At 34.5% G+C, this 22,497-nt stretch overlaps 1 protein-coding gene across 8 annotated transcripts in view; it reads left to right on the forward strand.

Moving 5' to 3' along the window:
* The window catches only part of CENPK (centromere protein K), a 40,316-nt gene that overhangs the window by 14,687 nt on the left and 3,132 nt on the right, over positions 1-22,497 (forward strand). For 5 of the 8 annotated variants that reach the window (XM_082723075.1, XM_082723078.1, XM_082723076.1 and 2 more), the window contains exons 4-8: positions 1,805-1,877; positions 6,872-6,918; positions 17,257-17,339; positions 17,437-17,535; positions 18,069-18,201. In XM_082723075.1, coding sequence (XP_082579201.1) covers positions 1,805-1,877; positions 6,872-6,918; positions 17,257-17,339; positions 17,437-17,535; positions 18,069-18,201 — 435 coding nt within the window. Of the gene's footprint in view, positions 1-1,804; positions 1,878-6,871; positions 6,919-17,256; positions 17,340-17,436; positions 17,536-18,068; positions 18,202-20,193; positions 21,595-22,497 lie in introns of those variants that run through there. The other 3 variants (XR_014309534.1, XR_014309535.1, XM_082723080.1) reach the window with 2 other exon arrangements.

The following is a 22,497-nucleotide window of genomic DNA, read 5'->3' on the forward strand; positions in this document are numbered from 1 at the left end:
TTTTGTGTAGTTTACATACTACTTTTTAAGAATTTGTTGTTTCTTAGTTATAATTAGCATTTATAAAATTGCTTTATGGTTCACAACAAACCTTTCACATTCATATTTAACTATCTATAAGAAAATAATGTTAAAGTCTCCTTTGGTAAAAATTTTAAAAACTGAAAATGCATTTTTATGCATTACATAAAGCTTTCAAATACCCTAGGTTTTTTGCCTCTTGACTATTCAATAGTCAGTGTTTTGATACAGAACAAAATCTTTGAATGAACCTGCTTTGTATCATAAAAATTGGTTAAGGGCCACCTAGGTGATTCACCTGATTAAGCAACCATTTGACTCTTGATTTTGGCTCAGGTCATGATCTCAGGGTGGTGTGATTGAGCCCCACATGGGGCTCTGTGATTAGCCTGGAGTCTGCTTGTTGCTTTCCCTCTGCTCCTCACCCAGCTTGTGCATGCACTCTCTCTCAAATAAATAAATAAATAAAATCTTTTGAAAAATGGCTAAAAAGACAGTATTTGTTCTTTCAGTGTAAATATTACGGTAATACCCATTGCATTTTTTTATCTGACTGCCAATAAGAATTATATAGAGGTGATAAAAATGTTCTGAAATTTAACTTTAAGCATACATAGACTTCAATTTAATAATCTAACCAGGCAACAGATTTATCACATAGATTTATAATTCTTAAAATTTAAGTGCTTGGAGCCACTTACTATCAGAAACATATCATCTTTAACCATTGTTTGAGATTGGTTTTTAATAAAACCAATTTAACAAAATTGGTTTTTTAAATACCCTTTGGAAACAATCTCATTTTATAATTGTCTCTATGTATGTATTTAAATAATTTTTTTTTATTAAGTAATCTCTGCTTAATGTGGAGCTCAAACTCACAACCTGAGATCCATAGTGCATGCTCTACTACCTGAGCCAGCAACCTATTTAAAAGAAGTCGCTATTTTTCCTAAGGTGCATAGAGAAAAAAAGAGTATCTTTAGGGGCGCCTGGGTGACTCAGTTGTTAAGTGTCTGCCTTCAGCTCAGGTCATGATCCCAGAGTCTGGGATGGAGCCCCATGTGGGGCTCTGTGCTCAGTGGGAAGTTACTTTCTTCCTCTCCAACTCACTCTGCTTGTGTTCCTCTCTAGCTGTGTGTCTCTCTGTCAAATAAATAAATAAAATCTAAATATATATATATATATATATCTTTAAAGTAAATTTGTGTTTTTTAAAGTAAACACTATCCCCACCGTAGGGTTTGAACTCCTGACTCCAAGATCAAGAGTTGCATGTTCTACTGACAGAGTCACCAAGTTTCCCCTAAAGCAAATTTGTCTAAAAACTGTTGGCAAGAAATAACATTTTATGTTTTTGAAGATTTTATTTTTGTGTAATCTTTATACCAAATGTGGGGTTCAAACTCACATTTCTAAGATCAAGAGTCATATGCTCCACTGACTAAGCCAGCCATATCCCCTTATATTTTTAAAGTAACATTTATTTAGGGAATAAAAGAAATATATTTAGGTCCTTTTATTTTAGGTTGATTGCTAAAGTAGAACTGATCATTTTTTAAGACTGTCCCTGGAATAACGGGCAACTTATGAGTGATAATTAATAATTGTTTAAAGCAGAATTCTGTTTGGAGTAATAATTTTTTATACTTTGGATGCCTGTTATTTTAGCTGTTTATGTTAGGAACTTGAGATAAAGTATTAAGATGTCTATACTTTCATCTGTGAATATCTAAGAATATTTTGTAAAAAATGACTGTTTTATACTTTCTTTTTTTTATAGCCATCATTATTAATTATGCAAGCGAAATGTTTGACTGCTGAACTCAGTCAATGGCAGAAAGAAAGCCCTGAAAGTAAGGTTCTTGTTTTTAGATTTATATTTTTGTAAAGAAATTAGTGGCAAATTAATTTAATGATTAGAAGAATTATAAGATCCATTTCACCTTGTTGAAATTGCCTAAATTTTTCTTTCATTTATATGTTATTTTGTGCTTATTTTATTATTATAGAGGAATATGTTTGTGTGACATTATAATAATCTTGAATTATAGGAACTTATTATAACCATCATTTGATCCTTAACAGACACTATCTTACCTGCTCAGTAGAAACTATAAATTGTGTCTTAAAAAATGAAACTTACTTAGTAGAGGGCACCTGGGTGGCTCAGTCACCTGAGGTTATGACCTCAGAGTCCTGGGACTGAGCCCTGAATTGGCTCCCTGCTCAGTGAGAGAGTCTGCTTTTCCCTCTCTTTTTTGCCTCTTACCCCATCTTGTGCTCTTTCCCTCTCTCCCTCTCAAATAAATAAATACAATCTTTAAAAAAAAAACTTACCTAGTAGAAAAGTTATTTTATATACTTATTTACATAGGGACCAGACCACATAGATTGTATGTTGCCTCTTGACTTATTCAACAGGGGCCAGCTATATATTTGCCTTTTTTCAAGAAATAGAAAATGGCTTTATTTATTAATTATTATTATTTTAAGATTTTATTTATTTATTTGACAGACAGAGATCACAAGTAGGCAGAGAGGCAGACAGAGAGAGAGGAGGAAGCACCTCCCCACTGAGCCGAGAGCCTGATGTGGGCCTTGATCCCAGGACCCTGGGGATTACAACCTGAGCCGAAGGCAGAGGCTTTAACCCACTGAGCCACCCAGGTGCCCCTAGAAAATTGCTTTAAAATATGCCATTAAAATACCCATAATTTCTATTATGAAAGCTTATTTGTTTGTGCCACCTATATGTGTATATTTGGTATTTTACATGGACTGTACCTCTTTCTTTTAACATCTCTGTTCTCCTTTCTCCTGCCCATTTACCTCCTTTCCCTGAGCTCCCCCCAGTTCTCATTTTAGTCCCCTTTGTAGGTTTATTGTTCTCTAATCCCAGTTGTTAGGATTCTTCTGTTCATTCTCTTTCTAGGCAATTTCATCTGCATTCTTGATTTTAACTACTTACTATATTCATCCCCACCACTGTTTTAAAAACTACCACATGGGGCGCCTGGGTGGCTCAGTGGGTTCAAGCCTCTGCCTTCGGCTCAGGTCATGATCCCAGGGTCCTGGGATCGAGCCCCACATTGGGCTCTCTGCTTAGCGGGGAGCCTGCTTCCTCCTCTCTCGCTCTGCCTGCTTCTCTGCCTACTTGTGATCTCTGTCAAATAAATAAATAAAATATTAAAAAAAAAAAAAACTACCACATGGTAGTTTTTAAAATTTTAGCATTTCTGGTATATAGACAGTTGTTACTTTAATTTGTATTAAACTATAGATCCTTTTTCCTCCTTAGGATTATATTTAGCATCTCAAAGTCTGCTCATACTATGCTGTTAAATTTGCTGTTCTCTAGAGGACTGTGCCCAGCAATTTTCGCTTACTACTCTATATGCTATTCCATCATTATATTTCCTCCTTCTGTTTTTATATGTTATATCTGCATTAACAACTTCTATATCGGTTTGCAAGGCCTGCCATAACAAAGTACGATGGACTTGGATTGCTTAAACAACAGAAATTAATTTTTTTCTTAATTCTGGAGGCAGGAAATCCAAGATCAAGGTGGTTTGCAAAGTTGGTTTCTTCAGAGGCCTCTCTTCTTGCCTTATAGCTTGCCATCTTTTCCCTTGGTCTTCACATAGTCACCTGTCTGTGTACTAATCTTTTTTTAATTAAAAATTTTTTATGAGACTGACGCGCTGCCTACTGCGCTAAGAAGGCACTTAATTAAAAATTTTTTAATTTATTAATTTAATTTTTTAATTTATTTAATTTTTTAATTTATTAATTATTTTTATTAACATATAATGAATCATCAGGCTTACACACTTCACAGCACTCACCATAGCACATACCCTTTCCAATGCCCATAATCCAACCACCTTCACTCTTTCCTTCCTTCCCCCAGCAACCTTCAGTTTATATTGTAAGATTAAGAGTCTCTTACGGTTTGTCTCCCTCCCGATCCAATCTTTTTTCATTTTTTCCTTCCCTACCCCCCAAACCTCCTGCCCTGCCTCTCAAATTCCTCATATCAGAGAGATCATATGATAATTATCTTTCTCTGACTTATTTCGCTCAGCACCATACCCTCTAGTTCCATCCACATCGTTACAAATGGCAAGATTTCATTTCTTTTGATGGCTGTGTAATATTCCATCATATATATATATATATATATCAACCACATCTGGACATCTAGCTTCTTATACTAATCTTTTTGTATGAAGCTGCCAATCATAATGGAGTAGTAGGGCCCATCCTAATGACCTCATTTTAACTTAGTCACATCTTTAAAGACCCAGCTCCAAATATATGCACATTCTGAGGTGCTAGGGATTAGAATTTCAAAATATGAATTTGGGTGGATAGGAGGACACAATTTTGACTGCTTCCAAATCTGTTTTTATAAGCCAGACTTTCTGCAATGTCATTTTAGATATCTTTCTACTTTCTAAACATCTTTTCCAAAATATTCTACACATGCCTCAGATTTATAAATTGATCTCCATTCTCTGATCTATTGAATGGAATCTGTTTAAATCAACCATAAATTTAAGAGTCCTTCTGGATTCTTCCTTTTTCATGTATTACATATAGCCAGTCATTAAATATTAACCCCTATTGCCACACATTTACTCTAGGTCTTCATCACCAATCCACTAGTTTGTTATAATAGACTTTTACTTCTTGTTCAAGATTGTTTTTTATTAAATAGAAATTTTCAAACTTGAAAGTTAAAGGTCCACCTTCATTTTTTTGCATGTGTATTATCTAGTTTTCCCATTACTATTTGCTAAGAAAATTGTTCTTTTCCCCATTGAGTTGTCTTGGCATCCTTGTCAAAAATCATTTGACTATGTAGTGAGGATTTATTTCTGGATTCTCTGTTCTCTTTTATTGGTCTATATGTCTGTCTCTGTTGCCAGTAGCACACTTGTTTGATTATTATAGACTTATAGTAAATTTTGAAATTAGCAAATGTGAGACCACCAACTTTGTTCTTCTATTTGAAGATTATTTTGGCTATTTGGGGTACTTTGATATTCCATGTGAATTTTAGGGTGAATTTTTCTGTTTTCTACAAAAATGTTATTGGGATTTTGATAAGGATTGCATTGAAGCTATTGGTCAATGTAGGTAGTATTGGTGTCTAATAATATTAAGTCTTCTAGTCCTTGAACATAGGATATTTCTTATTGTTTCTATCTTTGATTTCTTTCAGCCACATTTTGTAGTTTTCAGCATACAAGTCTTTTGCTTCCTAGGTTAAATTTATTCTGAAGTATTTTATTATTTTTGATGCTATGTATCAGGGAATTTTAAATTTTTATTTTTCTTATTATAATCATCCCTTATATACACATTTTGTACTGGTAAAACCAAACACACAGGCTGGCCTATGGGCCAAATACCCATTTTGCTCTGGGTTGCCAGTCCCACAGACTGCCACACTGAAAGATTTAAAATAACTTTATAGTTTTAGAAGCTGCTGTATTGTGTGGGCTGAAATGATTATATGAATCAATACTGAAGGGCTACTCATGACCACACTGACCAAAACGAAGATTATTAACTTTATGTTCTTAGAATCCTTCTCATTGCATTTATTGAAATGATTTGGTAGACATCCTGGGGCTGCCGATATACAGGGCCTATGAAGCACTTGTGGGAAGCTCTCTCCTGTCAGAAGACCCTTTAGAAATAGCAATTAGGGGGCGCCTGGGTGGCTCAGTGGGTTAAGCCGCTGCCTTCGGCTCAGGTCATGATCTCAGGGTCCTGGGATCGAGTCCCGCATCAGGCTCTCTGCTCAGCAGGGAGCCTGCTTCCTCCTCTCTCTCTCTGCCTGCCTCTCTGCCTACTTGTGATCTCTCTCTGTCGAATAAATAAATAAAGTCTTTAAAAAAAGAAATACTCCTTATAAAAAAAAAAGAAATAGCAATTAGATTAGAAAATTTTCAGTAGCATATTATTTGAGAAATTTTAATTAGTACTTTATTAAAGGTAAACTTAAAGTACAAAGGTTGAACTTTTCTAAGTATAAGGATTTAATTTTGCTATACAAAATTAAACTGAAACTTTATACTCATAAATTGGCAAAAATTTAGGAGAGTTTGTATCTTTTGCTGTTTCTTAATTCTAGGAGAAATTCTTTAGAAAAGAATCTGGCATCCTATATTAAAATAAAAAATACATATTTCCTTCTGTGAAATTCCATTTCTGGGAATTTATCCCAAAGAAATAAAAGCACTAATGCATAAAGACATAACTTTAAAAATGCTTATGGCATCATTGTTTTTTGTGGCTAAAAGTTAAGTACAAAGTTAATGTTCAGTCAGTACTGTTATCAGTCAATACACTATGGTACATTTATCCTGTGAAATAATTTGTAGTGATTTAAAATTATGAATTAGATTTATACCAGATAAATAGAAAAGATTTCCATGGGGATTTTGTTGAGGAAAAATAAGAAGAATATATATGATATTCCATTCTTGTAAAACCAGCAATAGCAAAATGAATAACCCTTGATGTATATGTACAGATGATATACATGTACATATATATACACATGCATAGGATCATATAATTAGAGATATATTTAAGGACACACTATAGATTATTAACTTTATTTTTGAGAAATTGAAAAACAAAACAAAAGGCACAAAACCCAAAAATGCTTCAATGTCATGTTTGTCTAAAATTATATGTAAGTTGGTTATATATGTAAAGATGTTAAATAAGAAAATAGAAGTATCTCAAAAACCACAAAATCAAATTCTTTATTTTTGAGAGTTAACTAAGCATAAATGTATAATTTTGGTTTGTTTTTTTTCTACAGTAATTCCACTGAATGAAGAAGTTCTAGTGACATTAGGAAAAGAAGAGGTAAGTCACTTAATCAGTCTGCAGTAACCCTAATTAACTTATAAGTGTTTGGGATTCATGATATAAGTAGGATGAATTTACTTTAAAGCCATATTGATTTTTTATTTTGATTTTATGTTTTATTGGATGGAATATTTTAAATGACTTGAATTTTGTTTCACCAATTTGTATACAGAACTGTTATTAGTATTTAATAGTAAACTTTATTCTTTTTCTTAATTTTCAGTTGATTAAACTCCTCATAATAAAAGCATAAACATTAAACATAGTTAAATGATGATAATATACATCTGTTCTTCTCAAAACTTAACCTACATATCAATAAAGACATTTTTTAACATGTAAGTCCATTAGGTCAAACAAGAATTGTAAACAAGGTTGTAATGCATGGAAAGAAATAAGTATCTGTGTGTCAAGAGAATTAGACAGGGATGAAAAGATATCTGGCCTACAGAGTTGAAAAAAGTCTTGGGATTTGAAGGAACCTAATACCTCAGTATTCAAGGTTCAAGTCCAAAGCTAAAAACAAGATTTCTTTAACAGCAGAACATGACTGTCAGGCTTTCTTTCTTCTAATCAGGCAGCTAACTTTTTACTCCCATACTTAGAAAATGGAGGTATTGGATATGGAGACACTAAACTACTGAGGCTCTGGACTCAGAGATACCAGGTTGGGTGTTTAGTAGGGTTGGTGTGCAGGTCAAAAGTCAGAAAGATTACTGTGTGGTGGAAGTACCAGCTCCTTCTCCAGAGGTCTTACAATCTATTATAAAATGACCTCAGACTGGAGATAAAATAATCTTCTCTGGAAAATCTAAACGGCTTAAGAAAAATGATCCGTAAGTGTTAGTATATGGGGTTCTCAGTGAAAAAGCAGGATTGGTGTACATTGAAAAATCTCATTCCTACACAGAGTTTTTAGTATTTCTGAGTTTTAAACGTAAATGTCCAGCCAATGGTCATCAGCATTTGTGAATGCCTCTAAATGGAAAGGCAGAAACCCTAAACAATTGACAAAGATGAACCTTAAGGAAGTAGAGATAATTCAGGGAACAAAGAACTTAATAATATCTTCAGAGAGACAAAAGTTTTTTGATTAAAAAAATAACGGGAGGGGTCTCTGGGTGGCTCAGTCATTAAGCATCTGCCTTTGGCTCAGGTCATGATCCCAGGGTCCTGGGATCAAGCTCCGCTTCTAGCTCCCGGCTCAGCAGGAGGCTTGCTTCTCCCTCTCCTACTACCCCCTGCCTATGTTCCCTTCTTGCTCTTTCTCTTCCTCTGTCAAATAAATAAATAAAATCTTTAAAAAAAAATAATGGGCACCTGGGTGGCTCAGTTAAGTGTCTGACCCTTGATTTAAGCTCTTGTCATGATCTCAGAGTCATGAGATCTACCTCCATGTTAGGCTCCTCACCCACTCATTGGAGAGTCTGCCTGAGATTCTCTCTCTCTCCCTTTGCCCCTCCCCCTGCTTGTGCATGTGTGCTCACTCCTTCAAATAAACAAATAAATAAATAAATCTTTGAAAAAAAAATAAAAAATAATGGAACATCAACTTAAGAAAAGTACTACTTCATACCCCCTTGACATTGCTAAAGTCAAAAGACAGACAATAACAAGTATTGGTGAAGATATGGAGAAATTAGAACATTGATAAACTGCTAATGGGAGAATAAAATAGTGCAGCCCCTTTGGAAAACAGTCTGGTAGTTCCTTGGAAGATGAAAGAGTTGCTATTTGAACGAGTAGTTTCACTCCCAGCTGTATACCATAGAGAAATGAAAATAAGTGTGTGTCCACACAAAAACTTAAACATGAATGTTCATAGCAACATTTTTCTTAATGGCCAAAAAGATTAAACAACCCAAATATTCATCAACTGATGAATAGAAAAATGTGATATGCCTATACAGTGATGTACTATTGTCTAAAATAATGAATTACTTAATGTCATAATATAGGTGTATCTTGACAACATTGTGCTAAATGAAAGAAACCAGTCAGAAAATATTGCATATTATATTATTTCACTTATATGCAATGTCTGTAATAGGCAAATCCATAGAGACAGAAAGTAGGTTGTTGCTTATTGATTAAGGCTGGATGATTGGAGAGGAGATAGTAACTGCTAATGGATATTGCTAACAGGTTTACTTTTGGGATGATGAAAATGTTCTAAAATAGATTGTGGGGATGTTTGTACGACTCTACAAGTACAGTAAAAATAACTGAATTATACACCTTAAAATGGGTACTGTGTCGTATGTGAATTGTATCTCAATGAAGCTGTTATTTTGAAAAAGACAAATCAGAATAAGAGCCTTTCTAAATAAAAACATAATACCTGAAATAAACACAAAAATGTTGGTAGTGATAGTCATGGAAATCTCCTACAGAGTAAGGATGGCAAAAAAAAGAAAACTGGAATAACAGAAGATAGTAGAACTATAATATCAACTCAGAAGTACAGAATAAAACCAGCAGAGGTTCCAAAATTAAAAAAAAAAAAAAAAGAAAGAAAGAAAAGGGAAGGGAAGAAACCTAAATAATACATGAACATTTTCCTAGAATGGAAAATAAAGATTCTTTTTCATATTGAAATGATCCACCAGATTTTCAGTATCATGAATTAAAAATGACAGGATATAATGATGCATTGTAATTTTTCCCTTTGGTAGCAGTCCTTAGCTAGGAACTCTGGTTTGAACTGGCTGAAATTCAAACGATGCAGTACCAGCATTGGCCTTAACATTCTGCTTTCATTTTAACTATTACAGATAAAAATAATAAAGAGATTGAATATTTAGCTTGTTTGTTTCTCTTGTTTGTTTCTTGTATTTTATATCTCCTTATGCATCCTGTCAGCCAACTTATGCATCCAGTCAGCCAACTGTCTGAGAAATTTTATGTCCATTTCTAAATTCCCACACTACTTCTGCTTATAAATATTGATCATGGTCCAGCTGTTGTCTTCTATCTTTGTTGACTGGGTAAACATCAGGTGCCAGGTTCCTCATTCTCTGCCCCATTATCCTTCTTCTTCCCATAGAGTGCTTTCATTATGTTTTGGTGAGCCAAGGTCAGTATAGCAAAATCCCACTTTTGATGCCATCTGTTGTCAGGGTTTTCCCTAAGACCACTCTGATTTCCTCGATGGGCACACAGGAGTCAGAGAAGCTATTGTACTTATGGTTACAGTTCGTTATAGTGAGAAGATACAGATTAAAATGAGCAAGGAAAACACAGATAGGCTAAGCTTATAGTAATCTTTTCCCAGTGGAGTTGATAAATTTGTTTATAATTCTCCTTGAAACTGAGTACACAACACGTACAAAGTATTGTCATGTAGGGAAGTTCACCTGGGACTTATCTAGAGTTTTTATCAGTAGTCAGTCACTATGCTTAAGGGGCTTCCTTGACTGACCTCTCCTACTCACACTTCAGCCCTCAGAGCAAAACTGCATTCACCATAAATCACATAGTTAGAATAAACTCTCTGATCAAACTGGTGCCAACTGTGGCTTGAACTCACAACACCAAGATCAAAGGTTGCATGCTCTACAGACTGAGCCATCCTAGCACCCTGTATAAACACTCCGATGAGACATAATATTCTAAGGCCTCAAAGCTCATCCTTTAGGTGTCCACAAGGGACCTGTCCTGAAAGCAGGCCCTTCTTGGTAATGTGCAGGTGTGCACCCTTGGATTGCTCAGTTAACTCTTTCCTGCACACTTTTTATTTTCTTAACAATATCTTTAAAAAAAAGAATGTTACTCAATGTTCCATGGGCAGCTTACTGAATTTTGACTGAGATTCTATAGTTTAATTTGAGGAGTATTGACATCTTTAGCCCAGGGATCCATGAGACCTGTATGATATCTGTATTTACTTAGGTCTCCATCTATTTAGTATTTTTAAGATTTATCTCATCAGTGTTTTATAATTCATTATATCAAAGACTAAAAAAGAAAAAAAGACATTTTACTGTTCCAGTGAATTCAGGAAGAATAAATAACAAAATTCAATATTAATTCTTTATTTTTTTTAATTTTTATTTTTTTAAGCAAACTATCCCATATGTGAGACTTGAACTCATGACTCCAAGATCAAGATTCTCTTACTCTACTGGTTGAGCAAGCCAAGCATCCCAATTCATGATTTTTTAAAAGACTTAAATTGTAATAGAGGTGTACAGGTCTTACACATTTTTGTCAAGTTCATCCCTTTGGTACTTCATATTTTTGATGCCATTAAAGTGGTATCCTTTTTTCACTTGTCAATTATTTAATCCTGATACATACAAATACAATTAATATTTATATATTGATCTTCTACTAGTGAGTCTGAAAAACCCATTTATTCTAGTGGCTTTTTTTAAATGTTGTAGGATTTTCTACATAGCTAGTTATATCATCTGAGATCAGAGAAATTATATTTTATTCCTTTACAGCTGGATGCCTTTCATATCCTTCCTTCTTTCCTTCCTTCCTTCCTTCCCTTCCTTTCTTTCCTTCTCATGAGCAAGAGGGGCAGAGGGACAGGGAGAGAGACTCTCTAGCAGACTCCATGCTGGGCACGAGGCTGGACTCGGGGTTGGATCTCACAGCCCCGAGATTGTGATCTGAGCTGAAACCAAGAATCAGGTGTTTAACTGACTGTGCCAGCTAGGTGCCCCTACATGCCTTTCATATATTTTTCTTGGCTTATTGTACTGTTCTAGAAGATTTATTTAATTTTTTTAGAGATTTATTTGAGAGCAAGAGGGTGCACTAGCAGAGGGAGAGGGAGAGAATCTCAAGGAGACTCCCCACTGAGTGCAGAGCTCAACACAGAGCTCAGTCTCACAACACTGTGATCATGACCTGAGCAGAAACTGAGAGGCGGTGGCTTATCTGACTGAGCACCCAGGTGCCCATGGAATATTTAGTAACATACTTAATGAAAGTGGTGAGAATGGACATTTTTTCCCTTGTTCCTGCTATCCTTAGTGGATAGCATTCACTCTTCCATCATTTAAGTGTGATGTTAGTAGTAGGTTTTTTATAGATTCCCTTAATTAAGTTGAGGAAATTACCTTCTATTACAATTTATGGAGTCTTTTTCTAAAATCATGAATTATTATTGAATTTTGTCATTTATTCTTCAAAATTCATTGAGAAGATTTTTTTTCTATTTTAGTCTATTGATATAAAAATTACATTATTTTTAAAAACATGGGATATTATATTAGTTTCAGGTATACAATATAATGATTCAATAATTCTATACATGTTTTAGTCCTCTTCAAGATAAGTACACTCTTAATCCCCTTTATCTGTTTTCCCTATCGCTCCATACACCTCCTCTCTGGCAACCTAGTGTGTTCTCTATATTTAAAGACTCTTTTTTTTCTTTGTTCTTTAGTTTCTTAAATTTCACATGTAGGTGAAATCATATGGTTGTAGTCTTTCTCTGTCTGATGTCTTTTGCTTAGCATTATCCCCTCTAGATCCCTTCATAACTGTTTCAAATGGCAAGATGATAGCAAATATATACCACATCTTTATCTGTCTATTGAAGGGCACTTAGGTTACTTTCAAATAAATCTTGGCTATTGTAAATAATGTTACAGTAAACATAGGGTTATATATATATATATATATATATATATATATATATATATATATATATATATATCTTTTCAAATTAATGTTTTTGTTTTCTTTGGGTAAATACCTAGTAGTAGACTTACTGGATCATATGGTGATTCTATTTTTAATTTTTTGAGGAACCTCCATACTGTTTTCTACAGTGGCTGCGTCCATCTGCTTTCTCACCAATAGTGCTTAAAGATTCCTTTTTCTCTACATCCTTGTCAACTTTTGTATTTTCTTGTGTTTTTGATTATAACCATTCTGATAGTTATATAATGATACCTCACTGTGGTTTTTTAAAGATTTTTTTTTTTTTTTAATTTGACAGAGAGAGATCACAAGTAGGCAGAGAGGCAGGCAGAGAGAGAGAGAGAGAGGAGGAAGCAGGCTCCCTGCTGAGCAGAGAGCCCGATGCGGGACTCGATCCCAGGACCCTGAGATCATGACCTGAGCCGAAGGCAGCGGCTTTACCCACTGAGCCACCCAGGCGCCCCATCACTGTGGTTTTAATTTGTATTTCCCTGATGATTAGTTATGTTGAGCACCTTCATGTGTTTGTTGGCCATCTGTATGTCCTCTGTTTTTTTGTTTTAAGATTTTATTTGGGAGAGAGAAAGCGAGCACGATAGGAGGCTGGGGGTGGCACAGAGGGAGAGGAACAAGCCTACATAGGGAGCCCAATGCAGGACTTGATCCCAGGACCCCAGGACCCTGACCTGAGCCAAAGGCACACATCTAACCTACTGAGCCACCCAGGCACCCTGTGTGTTTTCTTTGGAAAAATGACTATTCGGGTCCTCTGCCCAGTTTTAATTGGATTATTTATTTTTGTTGGTATTGAGTTGTATAAGTTCTTTATATAGTTGGATATGAACCCCTTATTAGAGCATTTCCAAATATCTTCTCCCATTCAGTAAGGTTTTTTGATATCCTTTATATTTTGGTGTGGTCTCAGTAGTTTAATTTCACTTTTGTTTTCCTTGTCAGAGGAGACACAGCCGGAAAAATATTTCTATGGCTGATGTCAATGAAATTTCTATGGTTGCTTGTGTTTTAGAAATTTGACGGTTTTAGGTCTTTCATTAAGGTGTTTAATCCATTTTGAGTTTATCTTCTGTATGGTATGAGAACGTGGCCCAATTTCATATTTTTGCATGTAGCTGTCCAGTCTTCCCATCCTTCTTCCCATTTGTTGAAGAAATGGTCTTTTTCCCATTGTATATTCTTGCCTTCTTTGTTGTAGATTAATTTACCATAACAGCATGGATTTACTTCTGGACTCTATATTCTGTTCCATTGATCTATGTATCTGTTTTTGTGCTATGCCGTACTGTTTTGATTACTACAGCTTTATAGTATATCTTGAAATCTGGGATTGTGAAACCTCCAGCTTTTGTTTGTTTACAATATTGTTTTGGCTATTTGGGGTTTTTTGGGGTTCACAAAATTGAATTGAATTTGGGGTTCAAAAAATTGAATTCCTAAGAAATTAGGATGATTTGTCCGAGTTCTGTGAAAACTGCCGTTGGTATTTTCATAGGGATTGTGTAAATCTGTAGATTGCTTTGAATAGTATAGACATTTTTTTTTAACAATATTGATTTTTCCTAGAAGAAACTCTTTTTTTTTTTTTTAAAGATTTTATTTATTTTTTTGACAGACAGAGATCACAAGTAGACAGAGAGGCAGGCAGAGAGAGGAAGGGAAGCAGGCTCCCCGCTGAACAGAGAGCCCGATGTGTGGCTCGATCCCAGGACTCTGGGATCATGACCCGAGCTGAAGGCAGAGGCTTTAACCCACTGAGCTACCCAGGCGCCCTGCTAGAAGAGACTCTTAATCTCAGGAAGCAAACTGAGGGTTGCTGGAGTGGAGGGGGATGGAAGTGATGGGGTGGCTGGGTGATGGACATTGGGGACAATATGTGCTATGGTGAGCACTGTGAATTGTGTAACATCGATGAATCACAGATCTGTACCCCTGAAACAAGTAATATATGTTAATAAAAAATAAAAAATAAAAAATTTTGGTTTTTTCTGCCCATGAGCATGCAATACCTCTCCATTTGTTTGTGTCATTTTAAATTTCTTTCATTATTGCTTTATAGTTTTTGGAGTATAGATCTTTCACCTCCTTGATTAAGTTTATTCTTAGGTATTTTATTGTTTTTGGATTTTGGATTAGATTGTTTTCTTAATTTCTCTTTCTACCACTTCATTATGAATGTATAGATATGCAGCAGTTGCTGTATATTAATTTTATATGATGACTATGCAAATTAATTGACTTGTTATATTAGTACACTGATTTTTTTTTTTAAGATTTTATGTATTTATTTGACAGAGAAATCACAAGTAGTCGGAGAGGCAGGCAGAGAGAGAGAGAGAGGGTAGCAGGCTTCCTGCTGAGCAGAGAGCCTGATGCGGGACTCGATCCCAGGACCCTGAGATCATGACCTGAGCCGAAGGCAGCGGCTTAACCCACTGAGCCACCCAGGCGCCCAGTACACTGATTTTTTAAAAAATTATATTACCTGCTTAACCATATATTCTTAGGATAAACCCACTTTGCTTAATCTTTTTTATTTATTGATGGATTTCATTTAGTAAAACTTAATTAAGATTTTCTGTGTCTATGTTAATGAGAGATAGTAATCTGTGGTTTTCTTTTCTTGTGACATCTTGGACAGACTTTGGTATCAGGCCTAACAGAATGAGTTGAGAAGTATTCTCTTTTCAAAAGAGTTTGTATAGAGTAAATATTATTTATTCCTTAAATGTTTGTTAGAATTCACAGATGAAGCCATCTAGGCCTAGAGTTTTCTTTGTGGGAAAATTTCTCACCACAAATTCAGTTTTTTTATGGCTAGTTAGGTTTTTCTCTGAATAAGTGGTGGTTTGTGTCTTTTAAAGAGTTTGTCCATCTCCTCTAATTTGTTATATTTATTCAGTTTGTTCTTAATATTCCCGTATTATCATTTCAATGTTTATAGTATACATGTAACCTCTCTCATTCCTAGTGTTATTAACTTTTGTTCTTTTTTCCTGTTGTAATTAGTGTGGGTAATTATGATGACCACCTCAAAGAATCAGCTTTGGGTTTCATTGATTGGGTTTCATTAACCCCTCACCCCCAATTTTCTTCTTGTTTGTCTTACTTTTTATTCAATATACTTTTATATTTTATTTGTTCTTTTTGTTATGGTGGAAGCTGTCCTTAATTTGAGTGCTTTTGTTTTTTTCTTTTTTTAAGATTTTATTTATTTATGTGAGAGAGAGAGAGCATGAGCAGGAGGAGGAGTAGAGGGAGAAGCAGACTGATGAGCTGATGAGGGGTGGGAGAGCTCCATCCCAGGATCCTGTGATCATGACCTGAACAGAAGGCAGATGCTTGAGAGACTGAAGTACCCAGCTGCCCCAAGACCTTTTGTTTTTCTAATATAGGCTTTTACTGCTGTACATTCTCATCCAAGTACTGCTTTTGCTTCACCCCAGAAATTGTTATTTTGTTTTTATTTTCAAGTAGTGCATAATCATTTTTTTTCTCATAGATTACTTGTTTGACTCATGGATTTTTTTAGAAGTATGTTTTTAATGTTTAAGTGTTTGCAGATTTTCCAGTTACCTTTCTATTATTTATTTTTAATTTAATTATATTGTTAGTTCATATTTAATATAATATCAATGTGGTTGCTCTGAACTCTTTGTACTTGATTTTTCTTTCCTATTTGTATTACCTTTTCTCTGTTCCTGTTTTCCTCTCTTTCCAATTTCTTGACTTCTGTAGTTTTGAAAATCATTCTATTTTATTTATACTATTGGTTTACTGGTTAGTCCCCCCCCCCCTTTTTTTGTGGTTGCTATAAGGTTTATGATATACATCTTTAAATTATCACTGATTTAGATGTGTAAAAAGCTAATGGAAACCCTTGACATCAGAAGAAAGGAATATTAGCTAATATGTTCTAGAATAAAAAGATACTAGAAAAAACTCCAGATGTTATTGTAATTTTCTATAGCCACACAGTCTTCTTTGATGTTTCTCAAATACGTCATACATGCTCTTGCTTCAGTGCATTTGTACCTACAGTTTTCTCTGCTTGGAACATTCTTTTGCTAGAAATGGTCATGTCTTATCTCATGTCTTCTTTATCTGCTGCTCTACTGTTAAGCTGATCTCTCTATGTCATACTACCTAAAAGAGCCATTCCTATTCCTCATGTCTGTCTGTGTTCCTATTTTGACTTATTTTTCTTCATGATACTGATCACTTACTGGAGTTTATATATTTGTTTGTCTCAGTTCTCCTCTTTGTTCATCTTTGAATTCCTGACTCCTTCAACAATGCCTGGTAGTCTACGATCAATATATATTTGTTAAATGAATGATAATCATTTGTGTCTGCTTTTGTATAGTTTCCTTAGAAAAGAGACCTAATCTAACTGATTACTGAAAACTTATTTTTTAATCATCTTTCAGTATCAAAATGTATTGCTCAAAACTACTTCTTACGTTTTTGAATTTAACAAATGAAATGTTATAAAGAACCTAGTATCTGCTGTATATTTTCCTTTCAGGCTTACTGGTGGGCTTTTTTGCTCTTGATTTCTGACTATCTATCCTAAACAATTAATGTAAATTTCACTCATTAAAAAATATAACTATTTGTAGGATTATAGATTAAGCAATTTGAATTATTTTGTTCTAGTTCCAAAAATTGAGACATGATCTTGAATTGGTACTCTCTACTATTCAATCAAAGAATGAAAAGTTAAAGGAAGACTTGGAAAGGTATAACTATATTATATTACCTTTAATCACTGATATATATTGAATTGGTATTAATGTTTTATTTGACTGTGTTGGTATTGTTTTTCCATGTTTAAAGGGAGCAACAGTGGTTCGATGAACAACAACAGATACTGGAATCTCTTAATGTACTACACAATGAATTGAAACATCAGGTTTTGACATTTTCTGAATCCAGGTATTTATATTCTAATTTTTTGAAATAGGAAAATGTTATTTTTTTATGTTACATGAAATATGTACATGAAAAGAAGGGAAATTTTACTAGAAATTGTGAGTTTTACTTTAACTTTTGCTTGTTGTTAGTTACATGACATTTGATTAATGACTTGATGGATAGTTTCCCTGCATGTTAAATAGAAAGTTTTACTTACTTTTTTTTTTTAAGATTTTATTTATTTATTTGTCAGAGAGAAAGGGACAGAAAGAGCCCATTAGTAGCGGGAGGAGCAGGAGTAGCTGCAGAGACACAGGAGCATGGAGCATGGAGCCTGATGCAGATTCTGGGATCATGACCTGAGCTGAAGGCAGACGCTTAACCCACTGAGCCATGCGGTGGTCCTGATATTTGTACTTTCATAAAGCTAGTCATTTCGTTTGAACAAATGAAGTTTGAACAAAGTGTTTGATCAACTTCATGAGTTACCAGTTACATATATTTATGTATTTTATCAGTAAAATATTTCTCTTAATTTTTAAAATATCTATTAGAATCTTTGGTGAGCTGAAAACTAAAATGCATGATATAAAAGAATATAAGGAGAAGCTCTTGGTTACCTTGGGTGAGTTTCTGGAAGATCATTTTCCTCTGCCTGATAGAAATGTTAAAAAGAAAAAGAAAAAGGTAAGTTTTAGAGAACACATTCATGTAGATATTTATATATGATACTGTTTCACATAAGTTCAAATGTAAATTTTCTGATAAATTTTTGTAAGTTTATTATATATATTTCAAAGAAACACATAGATACATGTACAGAAATATTTCATATTATAATATTGATTGAAAATATTATAATTCTAGTTGATAATATTGATAGTTCAATAAAACAGGATTAAATGCGTTTTTAAATATTTACCCGTATGGCAGGGAGAAAAAATAAACCTTTTAAAAATAATATATTGAACACTACCAGAAGAGTTACTAAAATGCTCACAATTTATTGTTAAATGGATAAAACATAGCTAACTAAATTTTATGAGTCTAATCTGTAATAAAAAATGTAATAGCGCCTACGTCTGGGAGCTAGGATTTTAGGTGAGATTTGTTTTTGTTTTTGTTTTTACTCTTTTCCAAACTTTCCATGGTGAGCATGTGTAAATTTTTAAAATCAAAAGATAACTGTTAGTTATTGTAAGTAGAATATTTTACTAGTTGTTATGATGGAATAAAACTTTTCTACAAAAGTTAGAAATTATTTTATTTGGTGACACAAGACTGGGAACAACTACTCTAATTCCTTTTTTAGAAACAGTATATAGTATGAATAAATAGAACTTGTGGAAGTAGAGTAGGCATTGAAACCAGCACCAGAATAATCTTTCTAAAAATGTGTATTTTAATCATTTTTCAACATAAAACTGATGGCTCCCTACTGGATGAAGGCTATAAAGTATAGAGTAATGGATTTGACTGTCTATCTCTTTAGCCTCCTGTCCAACCATTCTTTATTTATCTCTTGCATTAATCTGTTCAACTATATACACTCTAGTCCCAGCAAGTATGCAATGACCTGTCTCTTTTCGTGCCTTATACGTTTTATTCCATCAGCTTACAAAACACTTCCTATCTGATGAGGTTAGCAAATTCTTACCTAAGAATCAAACATCATCTTTTACATGAAGTATTTTTTTTAGACTTATTTATTTATTAGAGAGAGAGTGTGTGTGGCAGGGGGAGGGGGAGGGGAGAGGGAGAGAGAAACTTAAGCAGTCTTCTGGCAGAGCGTGGAGCCTGACATGGGGCTTGATCTCATGTCTCTGGGATCAAACCTGAGCCGAAAACCAAGAGCTGGATGCTTTGGGTGCCTGAATGGCTCAGTTGGTTAAGCATCTGCCTTTGGTTCAGGTCATGATCCCAGAGTCCTGGGATCGGACCCCACATCATGCTCTCTGCTCCTCTGGGAATCTGCCCTTTCCTTCTCTCTCTCCCTCTCTCTCAAAAAGAAAAAAAAAAAAAAAAAGAGTTGGACACGACTGCGTGACTCAGGCATGCCCCTGTGTGGAGTATTAAATGTAGTTTTTGTGCCATTTTATTACCATTTGTCACAGGATTTTGTAGTGCTCATTTATGTCTATCTCTCTGTTCACCCACCATGCACTCTGAGCTCCTTGATGTGTTGATTTCATCTTTGTAGGTCTATTATCTTGCATATGTATTATAGTACCTTCTGAGTTCATATTTATTCAATGACTATGAGTATACTAGGAAAAGGATTTTCTTATAATCTATATTTGTTATTCTTCCCTTTCTTCATTGTAACTATTAGGAGGCTTTACATATTTTATGGACTATGTCTCCCATTCTATCCATTGTTATTTATACACTTGTTCATTTCTAAAATTATTGGCAGCCTTCTGTTAATCATTTCATTAAGTTCAGAATTCCCTACCTCTTAATGATCATAATCCTACAATAACTCAGTGATATTTTCTGATTTCAGTCTTGCCTTCAACATTTTTTAAAAATTTCTCAAACTTCTCCAGTAATAGAACCAGAGGTTTTGAGGGATTCTAAAAGGGAATCATTGATCACCAGAAGCCATCATGGATTTGTTAAGTCGTATTTAATAAACTTACTTTTTTTTTTTTAAGATTTTATTTATTTATTTGGCAGAGAGAGATCACAAGTAGGCAGAGAGGCAGGCAGAGAGAGAGGAGGAACAGGCTCCCTGCTGAGTAGAGAGCCCGATGCGGGGCTCGATCCCAGGACCCTGAGATCATGACCTGAGCTGAAGGCAGAGGCTTAACCCACTGAGCCACCCAGGCGCCCATAAACTCACTTTTTTTAAATGAAGTGTATGATCTGTTGATACATGTTATAAAATGATAGATTACTTTCTTTCTTTTTTTTTTTCTCTTTCTCTGTCAAGCAGTAATACTGGATGTATTAACTGACTCAATCTGCCTTAATAAAATACTACAGATTAAATGGTTTCAATGAAAGATTTTATTTTCTCACTGTTCTGGAATCTGTAAGTCCAAGGTCAAAATGTCATCTGGGTTGATTTCTGCTGAGGCCTTTTTTCCTGGACAACCATTTCTTGCTGTTGTCCTCATGTGGCCTTTTCTCTGAGAGTAGAGTGCTCTCTGGTGTCTCTTTTTCTTAGAAAGACACCTGTCCAGCTGGATTAGGATACCACCATTATGGTCACATTTAACTTTAATTACTTCTTTAAGGGCTTCATCTCCAAATGTAGTCACCCTAGGGGATGGGACATGAACTTGTGAATTTTGAGAGGCACAGTTCCATCCATAACACTGGGCTTTATCATTCAAAGATATGTACAAAAAGAAAAACTTGAATCCCTTCACCACATCATTAACATTAGGTGAACATTCTAGGACCCCAAGACCATGACCTGAGCCCAAGATACCCAGGTGCCCCCAGATCAATGTAGTTTTGTATAGGCCAGTATAAAATAAGTATTACATGTAATTTTACTGAATTTGATAGAAAAATGAGTAAGGATGATTTATTTAACTCATAACTATTTCTTTGCTTCAAATGATTTTAATTCTGGAGAGATCCCTAGCATAGAGAAAACAAATTATGAAAAACATTATAAAAAATTGTAATTTGCTTTTAAATTTCATCTTTCAATTTTAGACAGCATTCATTGACTCCCTGCTATGAAAGATGAGGAAATTAACGTTCCTCCTCCTATATCTTCATTACAATTTGTGTTATTTATTTTAATTTTTGGCAGGTTTATAGCATTTTTATTCTGTATTATATTGGATTAGATGTATTGATTTTGTACTGGATGCTATGCTTTATCATCTTTTAACATTTGAGTTTTTAATTTTAACTAGTTTGATTTGATGGATTTCTTTGATAAGTAAATTGTTCAAGTAGAATTCCTCGGCATTTTATTTCTGAGGTTCTTGAATGATGAAAATACTTTGTTTGCTTTTATAGTCAAAGGATATTTTCAGCACATTAAAAAAAAAAATAATAAGATCTGGTAGGGACTGCTCCATTCTTCTGAAATAGAATGTGCTGTGGAGTTCTGAGGTAAGCCTCTAGATACCTCAAGTACATATCTGAAGAGTTCTTTGTCTTTGAACTTCAGTAATTTAACAGAGATACATCACAATGTTGATCATTCAATATTAGTTTTACTTTTAAGTTGGCATTGTTTTTAGGGACAGATTTAGGTTACATTTCATTTCATGGAAATTTTATTTTATTATGTCATACTGTTTTTTGTATCTTTTTTTTTTAAACATATAAAATATTATTTGCTCCAGGGGTACAGGCTCTTTTTCATATCTTTATGTTGAAACATTTTTTTTTCTTGGTTTGCTCTCATTATATTTTCCTCTGCTTTTTCTTTGTCTCAAACATTTATATTTTAATCTGTGCTTTGTAGCTGCTTATTTCTGTATCAGTTCTTTAATTCTGTTTTCATCACTACTGAAAGCTGCTTTTTTTAACTACTCTTATTTAGTAAGGTATTAGAGGTCAGGAGATTTTGAGATCCAGTTTTACTATCTTTACTCAGGAATCACATTTATTTTTACTCTTTCTTTAGTATATTTGTACTTACATAAGAGTTTAATTTTTTTTAATTAAGATTTTACTTATTTATTTACTTGAGAGAGGGTGAGAGAGAGAGAGAGAGCACGAGCGGATGAAGGGCAGAGGGAGAAGCAGACTCCCCACTGAGCAGGGAGCTCAATGTGGGATACGAGCCTTATCTGGGGTCTGAGCCCGATGCAGGGTCTGAGCCCAATGTGGGGTGGGAGCCCAGGAGTCCAAAATCATGACCTGAGTAGAAGGCAGATGGTTAACTAACAGAGCCACCAGGGGCCCCTACATAAGACTTTTTATAAGGACTTCCCAGTAATCTTTGACTGGTATGGGAAAATACTAGTCGTCATTATAGTAGGTGACTTTGTAATTAATTACATGTCT

The sequence above is a fragment of the Mustela nivalis genome, assembly GCF_964662115.1.
Source record: "Mustela nivalis genome assembly, chromosome: 3".
NCBI lineage: Eukaryota > Metazoa > Chordata > Mammalia > Carnivora > Mustelidae > Mustela > Mustela nivalis.